Raw genomic sequence first — 23,869 nt, 5'->3', positions numbered from 1 at the left:
CAAGTCCGTGACACGTTTGTATTGAAGGTCGCATTACTGGATTTTTTATAGATAACCAATTCTGCGCGGGACTTTACATGGCAATTGAATCGTAAATAATAAATACGGATTAACATTCCTGAAATCGAAAGATGTTAAAAGCCGTTTTATATAGTTTTTCAGCCTATATGATAGATATTATTTTGATTTGATTTTTATCATATTTCTCCTGTGATGTCACATAGGTACTACTCCGATCTCAGGATATGTAGTGGGATGTGTCAATTGGCGAGCAAACTATTTGCCATTTCGGTGGGAAGTGAAAAAACTTAAAAAGAAAGAGATATTAACTTCAGTGCAACAAAGAGATGACCTTCGTCTGACGATGGAAACCTATGTCTTACATGTGGAAAGCAATAAAGTACTGAGTATTGAAATTCTATTATTGAGTTCCACCACATGCCAATATAAATTTCTTGAAGGTTCCTTTAAGATTTTCCCTTTTCTATACAACATTTTTATTTTCCAACAAACATAGTCAAATGTTGAACCTTTCTGAAACAAAACAGTGCAGATTAACAGCATAGGGCTTCGTTCTCGAGCCCGCAACCTGTCTACTTGCCGACCGCCCGCCCCAGCGTACACCCAACATTATACCATTACCTCGTCATTTCACTTAGTAAGGACGTGTTTTTGTAACAAGATCTTGAGAAAGAAGAGATTTTGAAGGACTTTTCTTATATTGGTAAGCCTCTTTTTTAATTACTTTGACGTTACAATTAATTTCTTTTCGTATGTTGACGTGACCGCTAATGTAATTAGCATAGCCCGATTTTTAAAATGTGGCTTTCAATTGCTTTTTTTGGTAAGGTTTTTCATTCAATAATTATTTAGGTAAAATAAATTGTAGAGGTTGTTATTTCTGTGTACTTACCTATGTGTTCGTGTTACGTCGCGTCGTTCCAATTACCTCGACTTTTTCCTAAACATATGCCACGTAGTTTTCTACTCTTTCAGTTTCTTTAGTCCATCGATTGTTATTGATTTGTTTTGAGTGCCTAATGTTTATTAATTATTTTAAGATTACTTTATACCTACTTTATGTAATCAGTAAACTGTTTTTACATTAAAAATACACTATCCAAAAGACATCCCATTTCATGTGTAAACAAAAGTGGTAAATCTTCTGTAATTACCTACAGATATATAAAATGACAGAAGAACCAGAATGCCAGTTGCGTCGACGAAAGGTGTCTGGGAACCCTAGCCTGCCTCTGAACCTAGATGTGGAGTACATGGTCAGTGACGGCGATCCTGACCTGGGCACGCCATCACCTAGCAACATAAAGCGCTTGGCTCATCAGAAACAAAGGTCGTCGTCTTCCACACTCCTCGACTATAAGAATAAGCAGCAGTCTTTTGATATACAGGTTAGTCACGTTGTTTATTTATGATAATTGGGTACCTACATACAACGTTTCCATCTTGCATTGACCGTAATCATACTTTGGATTTGTCCATGTCAAAATTTAAAAAATTAAAAAACCCGACTGCATAAAAAACACTTTAAATAAAATCTGAAAAGTAAAAAACAAGCTTAGTCTAAAAGTGTAGATAGCAATGCTATTACCACAAAATTAAATAATTTCATAATCAATACACAAAAAATAATAATCTTATGCGAAACATAATTGAGTGCAACAGTCGGGACCCATATTGAATGATTTTAGTCTAGTTTATTTAATGGGTCCCGACTGTTACACTCAATTATGTTTCGCATAAGATTATTATTTTTTGTGTATTGATTATGAAATTATTTAATTTTGTGGTAATAGCATTGCTATCTACACTTTTAGACTAAGCTTGTTTTTTACTTTTCAGATTTTATTTAAAGTGTTTTTTATGCAGTCGGGTTTTTTAATTTTTTAAATTTATTTATTTTTATTTAACACTTTTTAGTTAGTTATAATACGGCTATGTGTTTCTCAAGATTTCACCCGCGACACGAGAGAACTACTTCCAATACCAAGATAATAAAAAAATAACACACGTCGATCCAGTTATTTTAGATTGATTGCGTAACACAAAGAGAGTAAAGGAATTAGAAAAAGAAGAAGGATTAAGGGCAGTAAAATTTACTATTTACAAATTTTATTAATTTTCTACATTAAATGAAGATAAAATTTGCTCTTTACACTGTTTCAAAATTTCTACTAGTTTTAGACAAAAAACGGTCTTTACAGTTGACGCGTCGCATGGGCTATAGGTAAACGACTATGTAGATAGATTCCTTATTTAACGTTCAGCAAAGCGAGGGCGGGTCGCTAGTCCTTTATTTATAAATAAATTCATTGTAAATAATTCAGTTAAGACGTACTTTTATTATCACTTTTCACTTTTAAGTTCAGACACCGCTAGTCAATCGCGTCGCGTAGTACCTATACGAGTATTTAGTTTGGATAATAAAGAACATAGTTGCACATAGTATTTTTTTTTCTATATGTCAGTGATATACCATTTTGGAATCCTCATGATGAGCTCTTTAATTTGATACCCATATTGTAGCAAACAAAAAAAATTTTTTTTTTTTTACTTCTATCTAGGGCGCCTCACGGCCGCCATGTTGGTTTTTGTTTTACGTCACATATCTAAGAACACTTGGGTAATTAAGACGAATCCAACGATACCCTGATTGTCGAAATCCATCAAGCCGTTTCAAAGAAATGAGGTAATAAAGAATATTAGGCTCATACATACAAGATACGCGCGAAAAACATAACCCTTCCTTGGCAGTCGGGTAAAAATTGACAAGGACAAATCCAAAGTATCAATTTTTGCAAGAGGACATTTCTTCCAAACCAGTTTTGTGCAAAACATACTTACCTATAATATGCGGATTGTTGTGGTTTAGACATTACACTACCTTTATTGGGTCTTACTGTACATAGGTAACCCTATTACATAGGTAAGGTAGATAAGAAACCCTGTCTACTATTGTCTGTATTAGTTGTTAAGGTTTTTGTATCTTTTTTATGGTATAAGCCGGTAAACGAGTAGACGGATCACCTGATGGTAAGCAATCGCTGCCGCCCATGGACATCCGAAATACCAGTGGCGTTACAAGTGCATTGCCTTTTGGGGGTTAGGAATTTAAGGGTTGTTGGGGAATCGGGGATAAGAAGGTGGTTAATTGCGCCTCCTTCACATTCACACAACGCAAACGCGGTTTCGCGTCGCTTTTCTGTGAGGCTGTGGTATCACTCCGGTCGAGCCGGCCCATTCGTGCCGAAGCATGGCTCTCCCAGACTTATCGTATCTGTCATTTATTAAAGCAGAATGAACGCAAAACTAATTCTACTTTACATTTACAGGTGGAGGAATGTGAAGAAGAAGAGATAATAATAGAGAGTGAAGATGATGACGAGGACAACGCTGAAGGAGGGCGGAACGACAGGTCCATCACGCCGACACCGATACAGGACTTTGGGGCGAATGTTGTTTATACAGAAGGTAAGCTAAGATGTTCTTTTGTATAATAATTATCCAACGTAATGCTTTCTTTCATTTAGATTTATGTTCAAGTCCGTATAACATCTCATAGTAAAATGTTGACATAATGATTTGTTCTGATTGGCTGAAAATATCAATTTGTAGCTAGGCAATAAGAACCAATCGAAACGAGAGCGCGTTCGGCGCTCTGATTGATTGGTTTATTCGAGCCGGCCAATCAGTATTCTTAGTATAAGTTTGCTTTACGTTTAAAACAATCGAAATGAGGGCGCGTTTGGGGCCTGATTGGTTGGTTTATTCGGGCCGGCCAATCAGAGCCCCGAACGCACTCTCGTTTTGATTACTTTAACCGTAAAGCAAACTTATACTAAGGGTACAGGCGTTTTTGCATTGGCGTTAATGTTTAATACCTGTGCACCTATCTTGTCTCCTTCTAGGATAAAAGACGAAACTTTATGATAAATGATAAATGATAAATGATATTTATTTCTGTAAATAGATTATAAGATAACACTTTTACACGTCAATATTTCAAATAGCTAGATGAGGCCGGCATTTCCTATCCGACTACTCTGAGAAGAAATGCCGAAACAAACTCAGAGGTCATAGTCTCTTTTAAAGTCCAGACAATATCAATTAGAGATGTCGGAGAACCGTGCAAGTTTATTCTGTAGTGGTCTTTTGAGGAAAGAACCACAGCAGTTTGAGCGGACCTGTTCAGATGGCAGCACGCATGTGTCAGTTTACAATTGGCTCAGCTGACGGCTGTTGCTGAATGATCCGACGAACAATACCAACCAAAAGAACATTTGGGTAGGCCACACAAATGCTCACACTGTCAGAATATAATTAACTAAAAGTGAAATGACTAGGCAAACTCTCGCACGGTCCTCAAACTAACAATTTTAAAAATAATATGTTAAAAATAAAAATAAAAAATATCGAATGATATTAATGTATATCATGTCAAATTGTATAAAAATGTAACTTGTGTTACAAACATGTCAACATGACCTGTGTGGACATTATAGCGGCTCACTCCCAAGCCTGACTATCATCTAAGTAGTCTTTAATTTTATAAAAAGCTTTACTATACAGTTTTTCTTTAATAACATTTTTAAATTTATTCAGGCTCAAACTTTGAATATCGCTGGGAATTTTATTGTAAAAGCGTATGCATTGACATCTGAATGAACCACTTATTTTCTTAAGTCTAGTAGTGGGAACAATATATTTGTTTTTACTTCTAGTGTTTATATTATGTATATCACAATACTTTTTAAATAAATTAATGTTTTTGTGAGATATGTACATCTAAATATAATGGCATGCCCTAATCTCAGCGTCCCTTAGACAGAATTAGGTCATCATTACAGGTTATGGCCTGATCAGCTGAAGGTCACGTGTGGTACCTAATTGAATTTGAATGTTACACAAGGCTAGGTTTACCCGTAATCCTATTACGCTGTCTTTTCATGTCATGAGTCATTATGATAATGGACTAAATGGACTTTAGTTATGCTACGTGACTCATTTTGTTTTTTTTTATATTGTGATAACATAACTTTACACTTGTCATTCCGTTAGTAGATAGTCAGTTGGTCAGTGCACAATGCAAACAGAATAGTGCTCAATGCCAACATAATAGTGCACAATGCCAACAGAATAGTTCACAATGCCAACAGAATAGTGCACATTGCCAACGGAATAGAGCACATTGCCAACGGAATAGAGCACATTGCCAACGGAATAGAGCACATTGCCAACGGAATAGAGCACATTGCCAACGGAATAGTGCACATTGCCAACAGAATAGAGCACATTGCCAACGGAATAGTGCCCATTGCCAACGGAATAGAGCACATTGCCAATGGATTAGGGCAGCGAGCTATAGAAATAGGGCAGCGAGCTGTTACAATACAAAATCATTGTTTTGCAATCTCCATATCCAATCTCCATTTTAATTCTTACAGGTCCACAATCATCGGACTTCCTGAGGGTGAAGACTTTGGAAGCGGACTGCTACACGGACGTCTCTGATGCAGACACCGACGAGGAAGACAATAACGAATGAAGTGCCAAACGTAGCCAAATACTTGTGGTGACCGCATTCGTATATAAATTAGTAAATGCTTTGATATACATATGTGTGATTATTTTGGTATAACTAAAACACGATGAGGTGATATTTCAATGATTTTTATTGCACATTTAAAAACCATCTTGATTTTAGGTCTATACACACGATATAATTACACAATACAAATTAATTTATTACAATAACATAATGTTGCATTATTCGTGTCAATTGTATATGTACTTCTATATTATAATTCTGATAAATAAACTATTATAGCATGTAAAAATCTTCATACTTTACAACCTAGATGTGAATTGTATGAAATAGGAAATATACACACAAACCTGATCAATTAATATATAACCTGTACATTATTAAAGATAATACCTGATTTGGAGAAAGGGGGACTAGACAGACAGCTTCCTCGACACCCATAGCTGCTTTGTTCGAGTCAAAAATTAATATAAAATTGTGTTGAAAAGTCTAACGATAGCTTATACTAACTTTATGATAGGAAAATGTCTGTGTACTGAGAAGTCGAACTCTGGTGGCACGGTGGAATCCCGTTTGTGGCCGCCTGCCAATAATTTTAATACTACGAAGTTTGTTTTTGCTACCTTCAGTAGGTCCTGTACCTGAAACAATGAGATTAAGAAGCTTTAGTCAATTCTACTGTAACATTAAACCGATATGAACGAACGGATGTTCATATAAAGCTCTGGATAACTATTTGACAGAAACTACAAAGACGAATGTAAAAAACTGCTCTTAAAGATTTTTGGGATGTATTTTTAATTTCTGCCCAATGAAAGAGAGATTGACTGCACGGTTGGCGCGGTGGCTGAGCAACCAGCTGCCGTGCAACATGTAGCGGGTTTGATTCCCGCATGGAGCAACTCTTTGTGATCCACAAACAGTTGTTTTGGGTCTGGGTGTGATGTGTATGTGAACTTGTGTGTTTGTAAACGCATTCAAGACACAGGAGAAAATCCATCAGTTTTAAACAGAAACAGAAAATAATTTAGACATAAGCTCCGTTTTCTGAGGTATTAGTAGATAAATAGGCAGATAAATAATTAGTAGTTATTGATACTGAAGCGGAAATAGCACCAATTCTCCGATGACACATGCCAATAATAAATCTGTTTGTCATCACAAATTGCAACAAGAAATAAAAAATATACTTTAATCCTCGACATAGATAAGTCTGATAATATTTTTGTTAACTATACACATTTGAAAGGTACACTTAACACACCCACTTATCAGAAGTAATGTTAAGGGTCCAATTAGAATTGGTTTAGAGCCTTCTATTCAACGGATCTTATTACAGACTCCCTATTTTAACGTATAAGCTAAGATTTATCAAAATAGAAAGCCCAAATATGGAATCCGAATATGTAAATCCGGAGCTGCGGACTGCCTAGCGGGCTACCGGGGCTCCGGCTCGAAAACTAGGAGTAGGAACGGGTGGTTTTTGTCATTAATAGTCTGACACATCCTCTCGCCTCGCCCAAGGCGGGAGAAGTCATGGGATAATTTTTTGTTGCGATTGCGACCGCTCGACCAACAAGGAGCAGCGCAAATACGCAGGTATATAGTAAGTATGTGTATAATTACCTCCTGATCTGGTGTTGTGATGGTTTCCAGTAAGGACCGCGCCTGCTGGAAGTGCTTGCAGCCACCGAGATACAGTATCACAGGGTTTTCATATCTGGAAATGAAGAGAAAAGTCATTGATTAACACTGCTCTATTTTACTGCCTTAAATTGAACCTCATTCTAAGCAGAGAAAGCAGCAAAATACATGTTATTTACCTTCATCAAACAGTTATCCTTAAATACTTAAAAAATCCCTTATCTATCAAAGTCAAAGTCAAAGCATTTATTTCAATTAATCCTAAATTACTTTTGAAACGTCAAATTGAATTGTCCGTCAGTCTGTCTGTCAGTGAAACTAGGTGCTCAAGTGTAGCTATCTGGCAATCCCCAGATTTGCCAGGTAAATAAGAGACCTCAGTTAAGTCATTGACAGTTTAGAAACTAGACTACCTACATTATTATTTGCAGTTTTAGGACCTATATAAGTTTATCAATGAAATAAAAAGCACTTACTGAAGAGGTTGAGTCATCTCGCAGAACTCGTGGTAGTGCACCTGTGGCGGGGTGAGCACTGAGAGCGGAGCGAAGCGGTGCTTGTAGCGAACTGCTTCGTTGTCGAACTCCGACTGAGGCTGGCGGATCTTGCCTTGTAGCTTGAATGCGACTAGAGCCTGGAAAGATAGTAAGGTCTTTGAATACACAAACATGATTACATTATTTGATTATTCAATCGTTTAGTTGCAAAGGATTGACTAACCAGATGAGAATAAAAATATGAGCAGTGGCATAAGAAAAACTAGCTATTGACTTTATCAGAAACAAAGTTGGATGGATAAGCCATATTTATAGGTTACAATTTTCACCAACAGGCAACTGGTATTATTTGTTATGTATGACTGATAGCAATGATAGCTTTGAAATAAAAGGCAATTATTTTTTAGTTACTTGGTTGCCTAACCTAGCATCTAAGACATGGAGTTTTACATTTTGTGGTTTATATTTAAGTTCAAAGTTCCTTTTCATAACTACTGAGTTATGTTGTTTACATACATACATACCTTATAATATCCCCCGCACAAGTTCTGCATGACGTTACAAAGGAGTCCCTCTCTGGCGTAGGGCCGCACCCGCTTCTTGGTCTTCCTACGTCGGGAGTCGCGGCTGTCGCGCCGCCCGCCGTCGCCCGACAGGTTCTCCGCGCGACCCAGCGCTGACACCAACCAGCCGTATAGGAACTCGTACAAATACCTGTATGGATATAAGGTCATAGTTATTGAAAAGGCAAAGGGGACAGTTTAGTTTTAAATTATCGGGACAAAATTTTACTTGCTTCAAGCTTTATATTACTTGAAAGGAATCGAAGATAACATTCACTTTTCGATAATATCATGAACCACATTTAATAGCCGACAAGCTTCAGGTAAATAGTCTGTATTTATGACTACTAGTTATTTTTATACTTAAATATTAACCCCTTGACTACCACGATCGGCTATAACCAACAAACGAAATGTATATATAGTTTGTTTGTCGGCTATAACTGACTGTGGCGGTCTAAAGGTTAATTATATTGTAAAAGCACACTGACCAGAAGATATAATGGTACTCGTGCACGCTGTAGAGCTCGAGCTCGAGGCCGGACAGTAGGTAGGCGATCATGACGCGCAGCACGTGGTACAGGACCCACGTGCCGAAGCAGGCGCGCGGGCCCGTCCCCGCCGCGCCACTCACCACCGCGTCCACGCTCTCCGCCTGCACAATATATACTAGTTAGTAACAAATAAATAAAATACAACGTATCTGCGAAGAAGGATACTAAAGCATTTTGAGAAGTGAACAGATCCTCGGCGTCTGACAATACATTGTCGTGTGACGGGTTGAGAACTGCAATTTAAAAGGTTTTTAGGTTTATTACAAAGAACCACCGCCTTTGTTAAGTGTACAGTATGTGTTCAGTCTTTGTTATTGAGGGAACAGTCAGAAAAGTTCCTTAAGAAAAGTAGGATCCTCCGACCAGGCGAGGTGAGCGTGCCTGGCGGGGTTTCTACCCGACTGTTGTTCGTTGTGATTTTCAATTCGTGTTCATTCACATGCAAACTGCATATGTGCAATGTAGGTTTTATGATGTCATCTGTTGATTTGTTTTTGCTCGTCGATCGTCTGTGCGCCTTCTGTCATTTGTCACTTGTGACACCATATTCCAAAGTAGTGGCAATAATAACAAACGTACCTCTTCCTGCAATGCAGCGAACTCATCTAACAACAACGCCAGTTTGTCCCGCTGTCGCGCGCGGTTGTGCCCGCAGACTTGCAGCAACACCGCAAACGGACGTACGCAACGAGCCAGGAAGTTTTCTACGAACTCACGAGCCTGTAATGTTAAATATATAAACTAAAATAAGTAGCAGAATAATAATGAATGTGATATTTCTATCATGCTCAAACATGGGGAATAGTTTTAATTTGCCAACATGATCACAATACATAATATGCATTGAAAAATAATTATTATTCTACTAGACCAAAGTATTAAAATCTGTTACATTTTCTGGACCCTCACAAGAAAAACTTCGCGAGTCCACATACATGTTAAAATTACAATCAAAATCTTTATTTTTAGGTACAAGATAGTAACAAACTTACTTGCGGCGTAGACACCATAGGCGACTTGGGGGTTAAAGCAGGTGGGTTGACGAAGCTCTTGACGGACTCCCTCAGGATCTCCACGAAGGGGTGCTGCGGCCGCGGCTGTCCCACGGGGCCGTTCATGGCGCTCTGGGCCATGGACGCTGTATTCGCAGGCGACGGACTGAGGTACAACAACTGCAGTGCCGACCGGGACAGGATGCAGGCACGCTGCCTACTGAACTCCATGAAGAAGTCCTGGAATGTTAGACCATTCATCATCATCATCATCATCATCATCAGCCGAGAGACGTCCACTACTGAACAAAGGCCTCCCCCTTACTCCTCCACATTATGTGATTAGATAAAATAAATTATTTTGCACAATACCGTCTAGGTTAAGGTTTGACGAGGACACACGACGCGGCGACTGTCGCGGAATGCTGCTCATGATTATGAGCCTCTAGCATGGCTTGAAATCAGTTGAGTTCCTCGTCAAACAGTTACTTGAGTAAGCCGATAACATAATAATTAACTTAGTATGTCTCACGAAAGTTATAATATAAATAATGACTTCCCCGCAACCAGATTTAGCAGCAGAACACATTAAATGTATATCTGTCGCCCATTTATCATATCAACAGTTTGTACAACTTCAAATCGACAAGAAACTTTACTTTAATATTACAAGTACTAGTACAAGCCTGGATAAAACTGCAATTTTATATTAAAACCTAAAATAGTTTTAATAAACAAGTACAATAACACCTTACCAGTGCGGTATGGAAGTTGGTGCAGGACGTGATCTTCCAAGCGTGCCGCAGCCTGGCCACCAGCTCGTCGAAGTAATGCAGCGCCTCGGCCCGAGGTTTGATGCGAGTGTAGCGCGGGAACGTCGGCGGTAACAAGCGCTGGTTGATCATCGGCTCGAACCCCATTGGGTTTGGAGAGTCCGCTGGAATAATATTTAAAAATTATTATTTCAGTGTTTAAAGTTTCCTTATATTTAATACAAATATAAATCAAAATAGTAACCACTAACATCAACCACATAATCAGTCGCAGGGAGTTATTAGATACACATAGCAAGCTTTTAGTCCAAAATATTTTTTATAAAACCCTTGCGCCATACTAAGATTTTCCCCTTCGTGTTCCACTAAGAAGGCTTAGAAGGGTGTGGTTACAAAAAAAAGTTCACATACACATGACACACAAAACAACAATTTGTGGATCACAAAGAGTTGCTCCGTGCGGGGATCGAATTTACACAATCACCTAACACTAGCATTAAACAAAGAACATCAACTACAACAAGTGCATACAACTCACAATTCTCCACCGGTTGAGTTCCTTTCCCCGAGGTCTTGATAATAACCTTCATCATCTCGGAGCAGCCATTTAGAAGAGCAACACAATCTGCTCCAGACTGGGAGTCTCTCTTTGTGATCATGAGGAGAGCTTGGAAGAACATCCTTGTAAATCTGATGCGAGCTTGAAGAGCTGCCCATAGGTTATCCTGGAATACAAATATAAACAAATTAAAGGCCTGTTTCACAATGTTCGATTAAGTCGAACGAAATCTGCTAAAGCTATTGTAAAACGAAATCGAAACGAGAGCGAATTTGGTACTCTGATTGGGCCGGCTTGAATGAACCAACCAATCAGAGCGCTGAATCTTTTCGATTTCGTAGTACAGTAAAACATAACACACAAATTAATATTAGTATACACTATTGTTACCATACAATAGTGTATACTACTATTGCCTATTGCTAAATGACCCGCAACATAAAATATGTTGTCTCCATAAGATCTTTGTTCCGATAAATCATGAATTGAAAGTAAAGTTTCACCAACCTCATCATCACAACTCCTAGCCTTCTTGTTGAGATCTTCCTCCTGTTCTCTGAGCATGAGTACGCACTTCTGCTCGCTCACTTCGAGGCGAGCGTCGTACGTATTGCCTGACTGCGGGTTCGAACCAAGACGATAACCATAGCCCATTGGATATAAGTTTTTAAACTGACATGGTCACTAACATTAGAATTGGAACTTAAAACGAATTTACTCCAGTTTATCCGTGATCATGGAGCTTACAACAGTACCGAAATATCGGAAACTCATAAAAATTGGGTTGTTGAAACATGGTAAATATCCCGTTTTAAGTTCCAATTCTAAGTATCAGGACTTCACCATTTCATAATAATGTCTATCAAATGAAATAAATAGTTTTTTTTTAGTACTTAATTACTTTATACATACTAACTCAACGCCCGCGACCCATTGACCCAATATTTTGTTCATATGACATTATTTAATATTCAGTAAGAAATTGTCAACTTACTTGTTAATACAATCTCTGATGCAGTCCAGCAGTTTGTAGACAGCAATGCAGTATGCTTTTAAGGTCTTATTTACAATGGAGTGAGGTTGATGTAGGTAGAGGTTTGTGAATACAGTTTGTGCTAGCGAGTGACCTTCTAGCCACGATACTATGCAAGCCATTGTGGCATCAATGATGCCTATTAGCTCAGGTGGCTCAAGATCATCTATCTTCAGTTTTCCAGCCTGTAAAGGAATAAATTCAAACAATATAATTACTTTTATAACGAATAAAAGTGATTATGGACAAATTCATTGGTTTATTAGCAATGTGAACACCAGTTCCAATAGGTTTTGAAAAGAAAAACAATATATTTTCAATAGCATTTAGAAATATTCAATACTCACAGCTACAGCTTGCTGAAAATTCAGTGGTTTTGGATTTCCACGGTTGCAGAGCATGCCCGCATCCATTTTGGGATCCATCATCTCGATGGCCGACATGGCCTCAAAGAGACCAAATAAGTGGCCATCGTGAAGCAACTCTCCGAGTTGAAGGTCTGTAAGGAGCAACAACTGAATTTTAGAATACTATTTTTTAGACAATTCAAAGTTATTGAAGAACAAATTCTCAGCTTACAACACAACTTGTATTGGTAACCACTTGGCTGTCGGTATGTGAGACAATAGAAAACACATTGTGTCTCGTGTAGATCTGTCTTCCAGCATACAACCAGTTAAAGAAAACTACTAGGATAGCACCTATTTAGGTAAGTAATTTAGGCACAGTTTTATTTACCCTCAACACTAGACATTAAGAAAATGTAACAATTACCTTGGATATGTTTGAAGAAATCCGATGTTATGTCAACCCAGTTGTAGATGACCTCAGGTGTCGCCCCCAAGGAATCCATTCTCCTAAATCAAAAATAGTTTAATGTGTACATTTCATATCTGCCAAAACTTTTATTTAAGCTACACAGATTGAGATGTAAAGTTATTGTATGTGATTTTCAGCATACCTGATCTTACTATATGACATTAAAATTGAACTACAACAACAATGTAACACCTTTTACCCCCAAAGGAGCAGGTCGAGGTGCACATTACAGCAAGTAATACCACTATACAATGTACACCCCCTTTTTTCCATTTGTGTTATAGTTAAGTCCCATGTGAGAAAAAATTATTACTACAATCTTGACAATTTGTTAGATTGGAATTGAAATTTATTTGTAAATTGAATAAGTCAAATGAGAATATAAACTGTGTAATAACAAAAATAATAGCAAATCTTGCAAGTAACAAGTATAATGCAAGCAAGTGGTTATACAAACCACACTTTTGTACACTGTTTAAAAATCTTCTATGCTTTGAACATTGTTATGTTTTTCCATACTCAGTAGATATCAATATCCAATGAAATAATGATATACTTTATTAAACACACCAAAGGTACATTTACATAGAAGTGGTTATAGGTAGACATATGGTAAATGGGTACATCTCACAACCCAGTTACAATACTACTATTTATACAGAAAATATAAGGTAATTGCAAAATAATCTACATACAGCTGGGCGTAATGACCACCGGCGTGTAAAATTCTAAGCACCTTGATGGATAAAACTAAAGATAGTGAGGACCAAAAGCCGGCACTACACCACACTTACTACTCAACAAGACACGTACACAATAGACCATAATACAAAGTGATTAATCAATAATATCTACAGGAGTTATATAAAATTGATACCATAACACTAGCTAACATGCAAACAGTACTAACCCGTCACCATCATAATAATCATCATTATCGCCCATTTAAAGTGCACTTCAGAATCTAAGGTAAAGGAAGACTAAATTACCATTAAATTTGGGGGAAGACTTGCTACATAAATAATTACAAATGCATAAAAATAAGTTAAAACCCTCAACTCTTTAATTTCCACACCTTCCTTCAATTCAAGGGCTTGCTTTTTTTTCGAAATTTTATCAAATGTCAAAGTCATTTCGTTATCATAGTGCAGTGCATTTAGTCGATTAAATCGATTTGTAGAAGATTGAAATTAATATTCGTTTGTCACGTATTAACTAGCATAGCCGATTGTATGCGCAAAAGGACTACTACTTTTTTCAGAAAAAAAAGTAAATGGTATGAAGGGACTACAGTCCCATTTTAGCACGTCGTGTTCAAATAATTATGCACATGTATGCTTTATTTCACTCTATCCAATAGGATTTTTTATATTTCTTTGGTATGGTCTTGTTCAATTTGGTCAAGCCTTCTCGTTTGTAGTGGTTGGCCCAAAACAATTATTATTAATACTGGTAGGCCGTGGCCGTGGTCGTGTCCCGGACGCCGACCAATCGTCAATGTTGCCAGCAAACAATTTTGGACTGCCGTGTTTTTGAGGAAATGTTTTCGAAGGACGTAGCAACGTTTAAACGTTATGTTTTCGACTTTTTATAATAACCTCCAACATATTCTTTAGTCCATAAATATACGTTCACTTTGGATTTTATTAATTTATTCCTTTTTTTTAGTATGTTTATTGTACGGCAAATTGCCGTAGTCTTCATCAATCATCTCGCGATCCCCGACGTATGGAGTGTCCTTTACGACACCCGACTGCTGGGATGTGAGGTGGTGGTGGTGGTTCGTTGATACACACGCCCCACCTCCTCCTTAGCGAGTATGACCGCTTCGGAGAAGGAGGAAACATCGCAGCGGCACCGACATCGCCTTCACAACACCATGCCGTGCGTGATAGTTTTGAAAAAAGCAATAACCAACCGCTTCTTGACGATCCAAGATGTGTATGTGAATTCGTATATTTGTAAACCCACCCATGGGAGAAGATGACTCGAGAAAATACTACATAATATTTGCTTGCGTTTTTATACCTAATAAAATATTTGTTGAATATTGCTTAGCAAGTAAAGGTTCAAGGGTTAAATTAAAAGACCTTGTTTTTAAAATAAATTAGATATATTTAACACTATTGTTAAAGACAGGATGTTGTGTGGACACACTGGCAGTTTCCGACACAGGATCGTAGACCTCTCCATTGAGCTGTGGTGGTTCATTCGGTGCACCTCCACCGGTAATCTGGTTGGTGTTTGGTTTCGTCAAACTGATGCCACCAAGACCCAGGTCCATGCAGTCGAAATGAAGGATCTAGACACAAATATTTGGTTAACATTGTTATCAAACGAAATTATGGGCTTGAAATAGTGCTCTTGTGTTGTGAGGTACTTTTTGGCTCTGCCTTACCTTAACCAATTACTTAACTACACCCTTATTAAATACCTACACAAAATTAACTGGATTTTCTTCTCGCCTAAACTTATATTTTAGATTTTCATCGATGATTCATCAATTAGGACAATCGAGACTGGTGTTATTACGACAGCTCTAATTGTTAACGTGTTCTTAGCATAGCCAAACTGAATTGGGTAGGTACTCGCGGGGACAAGGGTATGTTTTTATAAAATACTGGTAGCATTTTTGTTACCTAGCTTAACTGACATATTTCATTAGGAAGATAGGTTGTATTCTGTATGAACCGTCTAATTGTTAGACTAACCGCAACTTAAACAAGGCATATTTTTCCTTACCAAAACTGGAGCTTTGTCGACTCTAGTGTCCCAATCCATGCAGACGTGCATCTTCGTGAAGTCGATAGTGATTTCGAACAGTCTGATGCACATGTCTAGAATAGTGATGGGCACGTACGGTATCGGGATCGGAATGCAGAATGGCGGTGGGTTGCTTGCTGTAAGTGTTAAAAGAACATGTTAGGAATGAGGTCTCAATTTATTAAAATTACGCGATTACGTACTCAGTATTAAATAACTTGGTCGACTACAGGTATCTGACTATTTTAATGTTTCATTTTTATACATGGATACCGCAAGGCAAAGTTGTTGTCTCTAGTAAGAGATACTTAGCAGACTGAAAAGCCTTCTTACCTGAATAAGATTTGTGGAAAATGCTCTCATTGTTCATTTGCACATCCAAGTCCAAAAATCCTTCAGCAGGATCGAACGTAAGCACAGCGCATGCTGAAAATGAATTCACAACCATTGAAAAACAACGAAATATTTTTAAAATATTGAAGTATTTTCTACTAAATATCTTTTCTTTTAGTTACTTACATAAAACTTTTATGGCATTATAGAATTTAATTAGATAGGTAGATACAATTTCTACAACCATAAGCTGTAGATATTTTACGGGCAAGTAAACTAGTACCTAAAAACTATTATGGGGTTGCAGTTGCACCCAAATATTGCACCATCCTTAGTTTTTTCAATTACGTTGTTACTCACTTTGCCTATCAAAGTTGAACGCTGGGATACGCATTCCGGAGCAGCAGTTACACTTCAGCTCCTCACAGGTGCACTTTCCTCCCTTGAAGGGCAACCGGAGTCGCCAACCCGGCTGGTACCATGGACGAGGCATCATCTTCCTTATTGTCTGGAAGATAAAGGTGACATTAGTACAAACACAATGTGATTTGTTTAATGTTCAATTGATGGGGCACCTCATGAATAAAATCTTATATCTTATGTTTTTGACTGTGATAGTCAGAGTGATAGTTCTTCTCAGTCGTTCTCTTCATTACTGAAGGTCGTGTCTGGTCTTTTTTTAAGGGGAGAAAATCATCCAATGGCTTCTCCCGCTTTAGGCGAGGCGAGAGGGAGTGTCAGACTCTTACTGACTAAAAACCACCCCGTTCCTATTTCTGCCCTTGGTGCAAGCGTCACTTGATGTATGCTCCTCCAAGCACCCCTGTCCTCTGCAGTCTTTATAGCTTGTGAACTGTCAGGCCGGTGAGGTTTTTTTACAGCGTTTTAGTAAACGTTATTAAATCTAGAGTTAATTGACTAATGCTTTTCTGCGGTATGCTGTGTTTGTCTATCTTGCCGGCAAAGTTATAAAAATTGTTACTTGTTAGATAGGTACTCACTGTGTTTGAGTCTATGTCATAATAAATCGAGAAGTCAGTCACATCCATTGAATTGTCCTCTTTGTTGTTAAAATGCCTCTGTACTGTAGAAGCATCTCCTGAAAGTTAAATAGAAAGGTTATGCATGCAGTTGTAAAACATTTTCATTTAAAAACTAAAGTGTCTGTCACAATAATTATGTCCACTAACACACAATTTAGTCGAATTAATGACCGTAACGATTGATATACAATTTATGATCAACTTAACGATTACTCGGATATCGCACGAATCACATTCTTGGAATTAGCATGGTTAATTAATTACTTAGTGCATGTTTAAAAATGAATAAATTAAGTAAAAATGTAAAACATACCTGAGCCAAAATGTATGAAACACATAACAACAAATACTATAAACATTTTCGTTTTCATTTTAAATGAAGTTCGTTCAACTCCACAGCTCTAGGGACCAAATTCAAATGATCGGTTTCCGATACCCTATGTCGATACTTCCAAAGGTAACAAAGTATTTGTATGCAAGGTATGCGATGCTCGAGCGCAACTGACTTGCGGTACTTTCTAGAGAGAAACTCCTGCGCACCGGATCGATGCGATACCACCACTGTTCGGATAATGGCTATGTATTTTCACGTATATATTTTCACGCATGTCGTTAATGTGAAAATGAGTGATGATGCGCATGACAAGTACTGTTGTAAGCGCGTCTAATACCACGCGACTTATACAAGTAATGCTGACCTGTGGACCGACACCCATCACTCACTCGACGCCCGCTGAAAGCACATTACCTACTCTCATATACTTTCTTTGTAACTAAGTGTATTTACATATTCCTATTTTATTTTTAGAATCTGAATATTCTTTTATTTCATATTTTATATTGGCTAGGTATTTTGATGTAGGTATATTTTAGCTTCATTAATTGTAGCAATATAATCTTAGCAAAGTTTTATAACTGAGAATTGCTATGATAGTTTCTGAAGATAAATTATTTATCTAGATTTTTTGTTAATTTCTGCAAATCATTCACTGTCTGATTCTTAGAGGCACATTAGAGGAGGTTCTGATAGGCAATAATGTAATAATAGACGGCACTAGATGTCGATAGTTGAGTCATTCATCATTTTGCGTTACAGAAGGATGATAGGTTAATGTCATATACTATCATAAATTGTTTGCACTTGCACTCAACAAACAAAAATGTATGAATTTAAGCTTAAATATATTTAAAACCCCACGTTTTCTCTCATCTTTAGAAAATAGAAGTAGTAAATACCTAATTACTTACATGTGTTATGATCCAAATATGCAGCACCAGTTGCATCTATATCAGATGTGAGTGTTTTTGGGAGATAATATCATCCAATCCATCAGAGTGTCTACTGGGCCCCATCCGTGGTGGTTTGATGGCTCTTTGAAGCCCACCGCTTGACCGCTCACACAGGTACGGTTCTGGTCGGGCGGCGAGCTACCCTTGCTTTTCGTCCGCAGACCCGCACTTATCGATTATACATAGTTTCATACACTTAAATAGATACGTCATATACTTACACACATATATGTATACTACCTGTAGTGTCTCCTTATATCCTACATAGGTATTTCCGCCGCATATATTCCAGTCTAGTCTAGTATGACATTACTATTCTAGTGTTCCACGTACTTAACCTAGTGGACCTAGTCAAACACCATTGACTCCTTTATTGCATCCACATTCTAAATATCTAGTTTTCTAGGAGACTTGTTAACTTGAATAGGACTAGAAACAAACTAGAATTCTAAGCTAATGAGACTATGCTCAGTTTATAGTCGTCTGCGTACTAAAAGATTGAAGCAGCACATGCTATGCAGTTGCTTGGTGGAATTTTAATTTACCAATTGAGTTAGCTATTACAACTAGTTCTAAATGTGGGAGAGCCATGGTTCGACAAGAATAGGCCAGCTCAACCGGATTGATACCATGGCCTCAAAGAAAACCGACGAGAAACAACTTGCGTGATTCCTGTGAGTAAGGTTACCGGAGGCCCGGTTACCTCCTTCTCAACCCCTGATTCCCCAGCAAAACTTAAATGCCCTAATAACCCTCACAAGGCTGGCAACGCAAATGTAACGCCTCTGGTGTTTCGGGTGTCTGGCGGTGGCGTTTGCTAACCATCAAGTGATTCGTCGGCTCCGAATCGACGGTTTATTGCTGATGGTGACACGTACGAATAAGTCATTGAATATAAATTTCATGGAATACCTTCAAGCACAACTCAGTATAGAGATCAGTCAGAAATTGGTTCATGGCAGTGTTGCACCCTTCTTGCAAGTTTACAGGCTCACCCTTCTATGACATTATTTAATTTCATGATATAGGTAAAACAAAAAAATATTTTAGTAGCAAAAAATAAATAGTTTAATAAATTAAAAACTTAATCTTAAAAAACAGTTCAAATGGTAAATAATAAATAGGCTACTTCTTAAATCATAGTTTCCTTCATAGGCATTTACGTTATTCCTCCTATTCCTATCTTCGATCGAAGAGGTCTAGTAAGGATCTGACGACGTTTTCATCATAATCTTCGATGTCATCCTCCCCGGCGTCGATCACAGCATCTACTCCTCCTTGAGGGTTGGCTATTGGTATACCGATGTCATCATACGGCTTCACCATCGCTATTCCATTGGCTCCCATCCTGAGAATAAATTAGAGGTGTTAGGAAATATTTATGATTCAAGTATTTGTGTTTGTTGCTTGCTTGTTGTTATTGCAATTAGGTAAGTATAGGTGTTATACGTATCCCTGTCTATATTTTCAAAGTATGAAATACGTAACGGTTAAGTTATTACAGGGCTGTAGAGTGCCCCACTCGGAGCGGCGGACTATTTAGCGGGTTACCGGGGCTCGGTTTCTAAAAGCAGGAGTAGGACCAAGGTGGTTTTTAGTCAGTAAGAGTCCGACACTCCCTCACCTAAGGCCGGAGAAGGCATTAGGTGATATACCCTAAAGAAGGGTTGTAGAATATCTACAATTGTCATTTAATATACACTGATATTCATTCAATCGAATTTGTTTAGTAACAAGAAAAGAAAAAGAATTTTTTACACTAGGTACCTACTGAAAGAGGTCTTTGACCAACCAAGTAAAAAAGTCGTTTACATTAAAGAAAAAAGAAAAAATCAAATCGTGATTAAATTAATTGAACTAGCAATAAACTGAGGCTTATGACCATAAAACGTATTATTTATTGTTCATACTTATAGTATAAAATGACATGCGATTCATGCGATAGTACAAGTTCATTGACAGAAGTACATACCTAAGATTCAATAGGAAAAATAAACTTAGAGGTAATGTTCCGTACATTTTTCAACTTGCCTTATTTTAGGGTTTAAAAGATGAATTATATTTCCCAAGGGCCAAGTTTTGTTAAGTTTAGTTTGCATTGAATATTGAAATTAATCCACAATTTTATACAAAATAGAGTAGTTGGCAACCACGTCTAGTCAGCAGACCACCATTTACCCTGGTCTAAATCATGAAAACGGCATTTCAAGAAATAGTACCTACAGGTCTCTAAATATTATTTACTTCCAAAAGTTACTAGGACATGATGAGGAAGAACGATTGAGTAGAAAGTACCTCAATGTAAACAAACACTGCAGTTACGTAACTTGTAGAAAGTAAGGCTTAATTCCTATAGTAGGAAGCAGTCACTCACCGGAGGCAGTCAAAAGCGAAATTGAAGAGTTCGAATGTCCGCCAGTGTCCTGTCATTGCCAAACAGAAGTGAAAGTTCCGACCCGGGAAGAAAACGTTGTAGAACTTCGCGCAAACTTTTAAATTGTTTATCCTTGGGGGACTGATGCATATTGGTCGTGGGTTTTTTCCTGTAAAATAGTTTACACTGTCATGTAGAAAACTGTGGAACAAACTCTCTTGTTGTAATTTTTGGCATTTATTTTCTCGACATAAATTATAAATAGTCTATGAAAATTAAGTCATAAAATATTTTATTTTTAATTCATGTGTGAGGTATTTACTGGACATTCACCTCAACACTAAAAAAATACTAAACATAATGATCATAATTATCATTAAAATATTAAAAAAAAAAAACATTTTTGAAAGACAAAAGGTGACTGTCCGCTGAAAGTATTTAGCATATTTGTATGGCATATAAATGTTCGCGTACCTGACAAGGAGTTTTCATAGAGCACCCTGTTGTTGAGCGACATGGCTACGTCGAACGCAAAGTCTCCCGGGTGATAAGTGACTCGCATACAAGCCTTCTGCTTCAGCAAGTCCATGAAGTATCCAGTGCAGCATTTACAAACACCTTTGTCACAAACACAGCGCCTGTTGGTTGTAGTTGTCCCATTTTGAGTTTCCTGGCTCTGTCTCGCCGTCGCCAATGCATTCGTAATCAAAGACGAATTACTTCTCAACTGTTCTATGATTAACAAGAAATCATCCGGCACCTCCATCCCCTTTATATCTCCCACATTTGTTATATTTACTTTATCTCCTAGTTTTGCTGTAACGAATATAATTTCCACTTTTAAAATGGCACTCGTCAATGTTAATTGTACATTATTTCATTATGACTTACCTCCTTGTATATTTTGTAGACAGAATACTGCGAATAATAAAATCACTGCACACATTTTGTTTGGCTTTGAGACGCAAATCTCCGCGAGCGCGTATCGTCTGAACAAGCAAGGCACTTCGATTCACATCCACGACAGTGAACCGGTTCAACAGGGGCAGAGAAAGATCTGTTTACTTCATTTTATAACTATCTACACTTTCACGTTAACATCAGATTGATTCACCTTGCACGACATCAATAGAACGCTCAGTTAAATTGACATATTTTATTAACAACAATAAATAGACTTAGTTAACTACATTATAAATAATAATTTGTACAAATGGTAAAAATACTGGTATGTAAATGTATAATCACAATGGGTTACGAGTCGCCATCGAACAGGTCTCCGAACGCGTCGCCGAGGCCGCCAAAAGGACCGTCATCGCTGGAGCCTCCGCCCCCGAATAAGCCGTCACCTCCGAACACACCGCCTGCAGCGTTTGCTAAGAAGCTCCCACCATCATCATCATTGTTACTGTTGCCAAATAGATTCACTGGTTTAGGTCCTGATGAAACTGGTCTAGGTTTTAATCCTGTTTGAATCCCAGATGCTCCCATTCTGTAAAATATCAAACAAAATCATTTTAGGTATAACACAGGCTTCGAATCAGCTACTGAAATAACGGAAGGCATATATTTTATGTGCACATGCTATTATTATTCACTCATGCAATTAACTATGGATACAAGTGATCGTCACAAACCCGTAACACAATAAATCAGAAACTTGACAATGTTTTAACGTTGATGCTAATTACATGAAGAAAAACATCATTTTTTATTATGGATAATTGATCGTTATGCACTCTAGTTTATGTGTTTGTCATTCTTTGCTACAAAAAATAGCACGCTTTTCGTGTAAAGGCTAGGTAGATAGATGAGTCAGTAATTAACAGTTTTGCTTAATTTTATCATTACCTAAAACATCTGAAGGACGCTGAATAAATTGGGAAGCCTCCAATGTCTGCGTTGATATCTAAGCACGCATGGGCATTCCTGTTCCTTATTTGAATGTTCGATATTTCGAGGCAAACTCGAACAAATGGGGCTCTTCGAGGATTGAAGCATATAGGCGGCGGGTCGCTGGCTGAAATAACTTTCTATTAGCACCTTTGTTTAATACAACTGATTTAAAAATAGCTCATTTGTATTCCACACAAATTATTGAAACAAAAGAACACAAACTTTCTTATACTGCGGTTCTATTCATTCTCACCTGAAACTCTTCGTCGCACGACAGTGTTATTGTTGATGGTCATCCTCACGTCGAACACAAAGTCTTCTGGCACAAAGGTAATGTTTCCGCACGCTTTCATTCTGAATCTGTCCATAATGGCGCCTGTACAACATCCACATTGCCTGTTTCGACATTGACAAGGGAACCTTGAGACTTGACCGGGAACTCCCTGCGCAGGGGCTTGAGTGACGACTTCATCTTGTACGACTGGATCTTGTGCAACTGGTGCTGCAGTAGTGGCTACTGGTGCTGCAGTAGTGACTACTGGTACGGGATCTTGTAGCACCTGAGTAGCATTATCCGCCTGAACAACAGTGTCAACTGGTGCTGGATCATCATTTTCTATTTCTTCCTCGATCTCATTGTCATCGTCTTCATATTCTTCGTCATCTACATCTGTGTCCTGCACGTTTATGGGCACAGTTATAGTCACAGATGATTTAAGTACAGGAGTTGGTTGCAACGCTTGCTTCCAAATTGTATGAGGTACTTTGAACTTTATTACTTTGTACGTCTTGTCACCTGTAATAAAGGAAATAAAAACATTTAATAAAATCAATTCCACAAACTGGGAATACGAGAATGATTTAATAAAATCTCTTACCCAATCCTAAATGGTAGGTTGATAGCATGAATAATAAGAACAGTTTTATTGAAGGGCCCATTTTGTGTAGGAGGTAGGAAAGTTGACCAGTTAAGCCTGGCTCCTCATTACGGATTGTAGACGTAACAAGTAACCAAGGAGTATTTAACGGTCGACCACTAAACATTCAATGTTTATTTTAAGCTGCACAGTCAGTGATAGGAACAAGTTTTAAATTTTAATGTCAGTACGAGAGAAAGTTGACAATTTAAAACTATATTATGTTGCTTACTTTCAATATTGATGCGTGAAGCGA

General features: G+C 37.8%; 5 protein-coding genes across 5 annotated transcripts; 1 reads left to right on the top strand and 4 right to left on the bottom strand.

Moving 5' to 3' along the window:
• The first annotated feature begins 546 nt into the window (after window positions 1-546).
• On the top strand, window positions 547-5,683 carry LOC118272810 (uncharacterized). The gene is made up of 4 exons (XM_035589495.2): window positions 547-724; window positions 1,182-1,409; window positions 3,351-3,489; window positions 5,463-5,683. Exons 2-4 carry the CDS (start codon window positions 1,191-1,193, stop codon window positions 5,561-5,563), a joined length of 459 nt encoding a protein of 152 aa, XP_035445388.2. The 5' UTR covers window positions 547-724; window positions 1,182-1,190; the 3' UTR covers window positions 5,564-5,683.
• Window positions 5,673-14,117, bottom strand: LOC118272777 (N-alpha-acetyltransferase 35, NatC auxiliary subunit). The gene is given in 14 exon segments (XM_050699084.1): window positions 5,673-6,204; window positions 7,190-7,283; window positions 7,684-7,841; window positions 8,229-8,418; window positions 8,759-8,922; window positions 9,401-9,541; window positions 9,814-10,053; window positions 10,569-10,750; window positions 11,125-11,311; window positions 11,653-11,829; window positions 12,136-12,363; window positions 12,526-12,677; window positions 12,953-13,035; window positions 13,908-14,117. Coding segments are annotated over 14 exon segments (2,172 nt in total). The 5' UTR covers window positions 13,943-14,117; the 3' UTR covers window positions 5,673-6,063.
• A 971-nt stretch (window positions 14,118-15,088) lies between these two features.
• On the bottom strand, window positions 15,089-17,717 carry LOC118272800 (uncharacterized). The gene is made up of 6 exons (XM_035589484.2): window positions 17,450-17,717; window positions 17,095-17,192; window positions 16,454-16,601; window positions 16,094-16,186; window positions 15,740-15,897; window positions 15,089-15,299 (listed from the first exon to the last, which is right to left on the bottom strand). The coding sequence occupies exons 1-6, from the start codon at window positions 17,505-17,507 to the stop codon at window positions 15,105-15,107; spliced, it is 750 nt and encodes a 249-aa protein (XP_035445377.2). The 5' UTR covers window positions 17,508-17,717; the 3' UTR covers window positions 15,089-15,104.
• A 1,762-nt stretch (window positions 17,718-19,479) lies between these two features.
• LOC118278259 (uncharacterized) lies at window positions 19,480-21,839 on the bottom strand. Its single transcript, XM_035597442.2, has 4 exons — window positions 21,692-21,839; window positions 21,275-21,616; window positions 20,801-20,969; window positions 19,480-19,774 (listed from the first exon to the last, which is right to left on the bottom strand). The coding sequence occupies exons 1-4, from the start codon at window positions 21,744-21,746 to the stop codon at window positions 19,606-19,608; spliced, it is 735 nt and encodes a 244-aa protein (XP_035453335.2). The 5' UTR covers window positions 21,747-21,839; the 3' UTR covers window positions 19,480-19,605.
• Window positions 21,840-21,941: 102 nt separating this feature from the next.
• Window positions 21,942-23,746, bottom strand: LOC118273134 (uncharacterized). Its single transcript, XM_035589936.2, has 4 exons — window positions 23,575-23,746; window positions 22,950-23,492; window positions 22,652-22,820; window positions 21,942-22,292 (listed from the first exon to the last, which is right to left on the bottom strand). The coding sequence occupies exons 1-4, from the start codon at window positions 23,738-23,740 to the stop codon at window positions 22,055-22,057; spliced, it is 1,116 nt and encodes a 371-aa protein (XP_035445829.2). The 5' UTR covers window positions 23,741-23,746; the 3' UTR covers window positions 21,942-22,054.
• Window positions 23,747-23,869: the final 123 nt, after the last annotated feature.

Source organism: Spodoptera frugiperda, chromosome 15 (genome assembly GCF_023101765.2).
Source record: "Spodoptera frugiperda isolate SF20-4 chromosome 15, AGI-APGP_CSIRO_Sfru_2.0, whole genome shotgun sequence".
Lineage (NCBI taxonomy): Eukaryota > Metazoa > Arthropoda > Insecta > Lepidoptera > Noctuidae > Spodoptera > Spodoptera frugiperda.
This window is presented reverse-complemented; position numbering and strand designations above follow the sequence as displayed.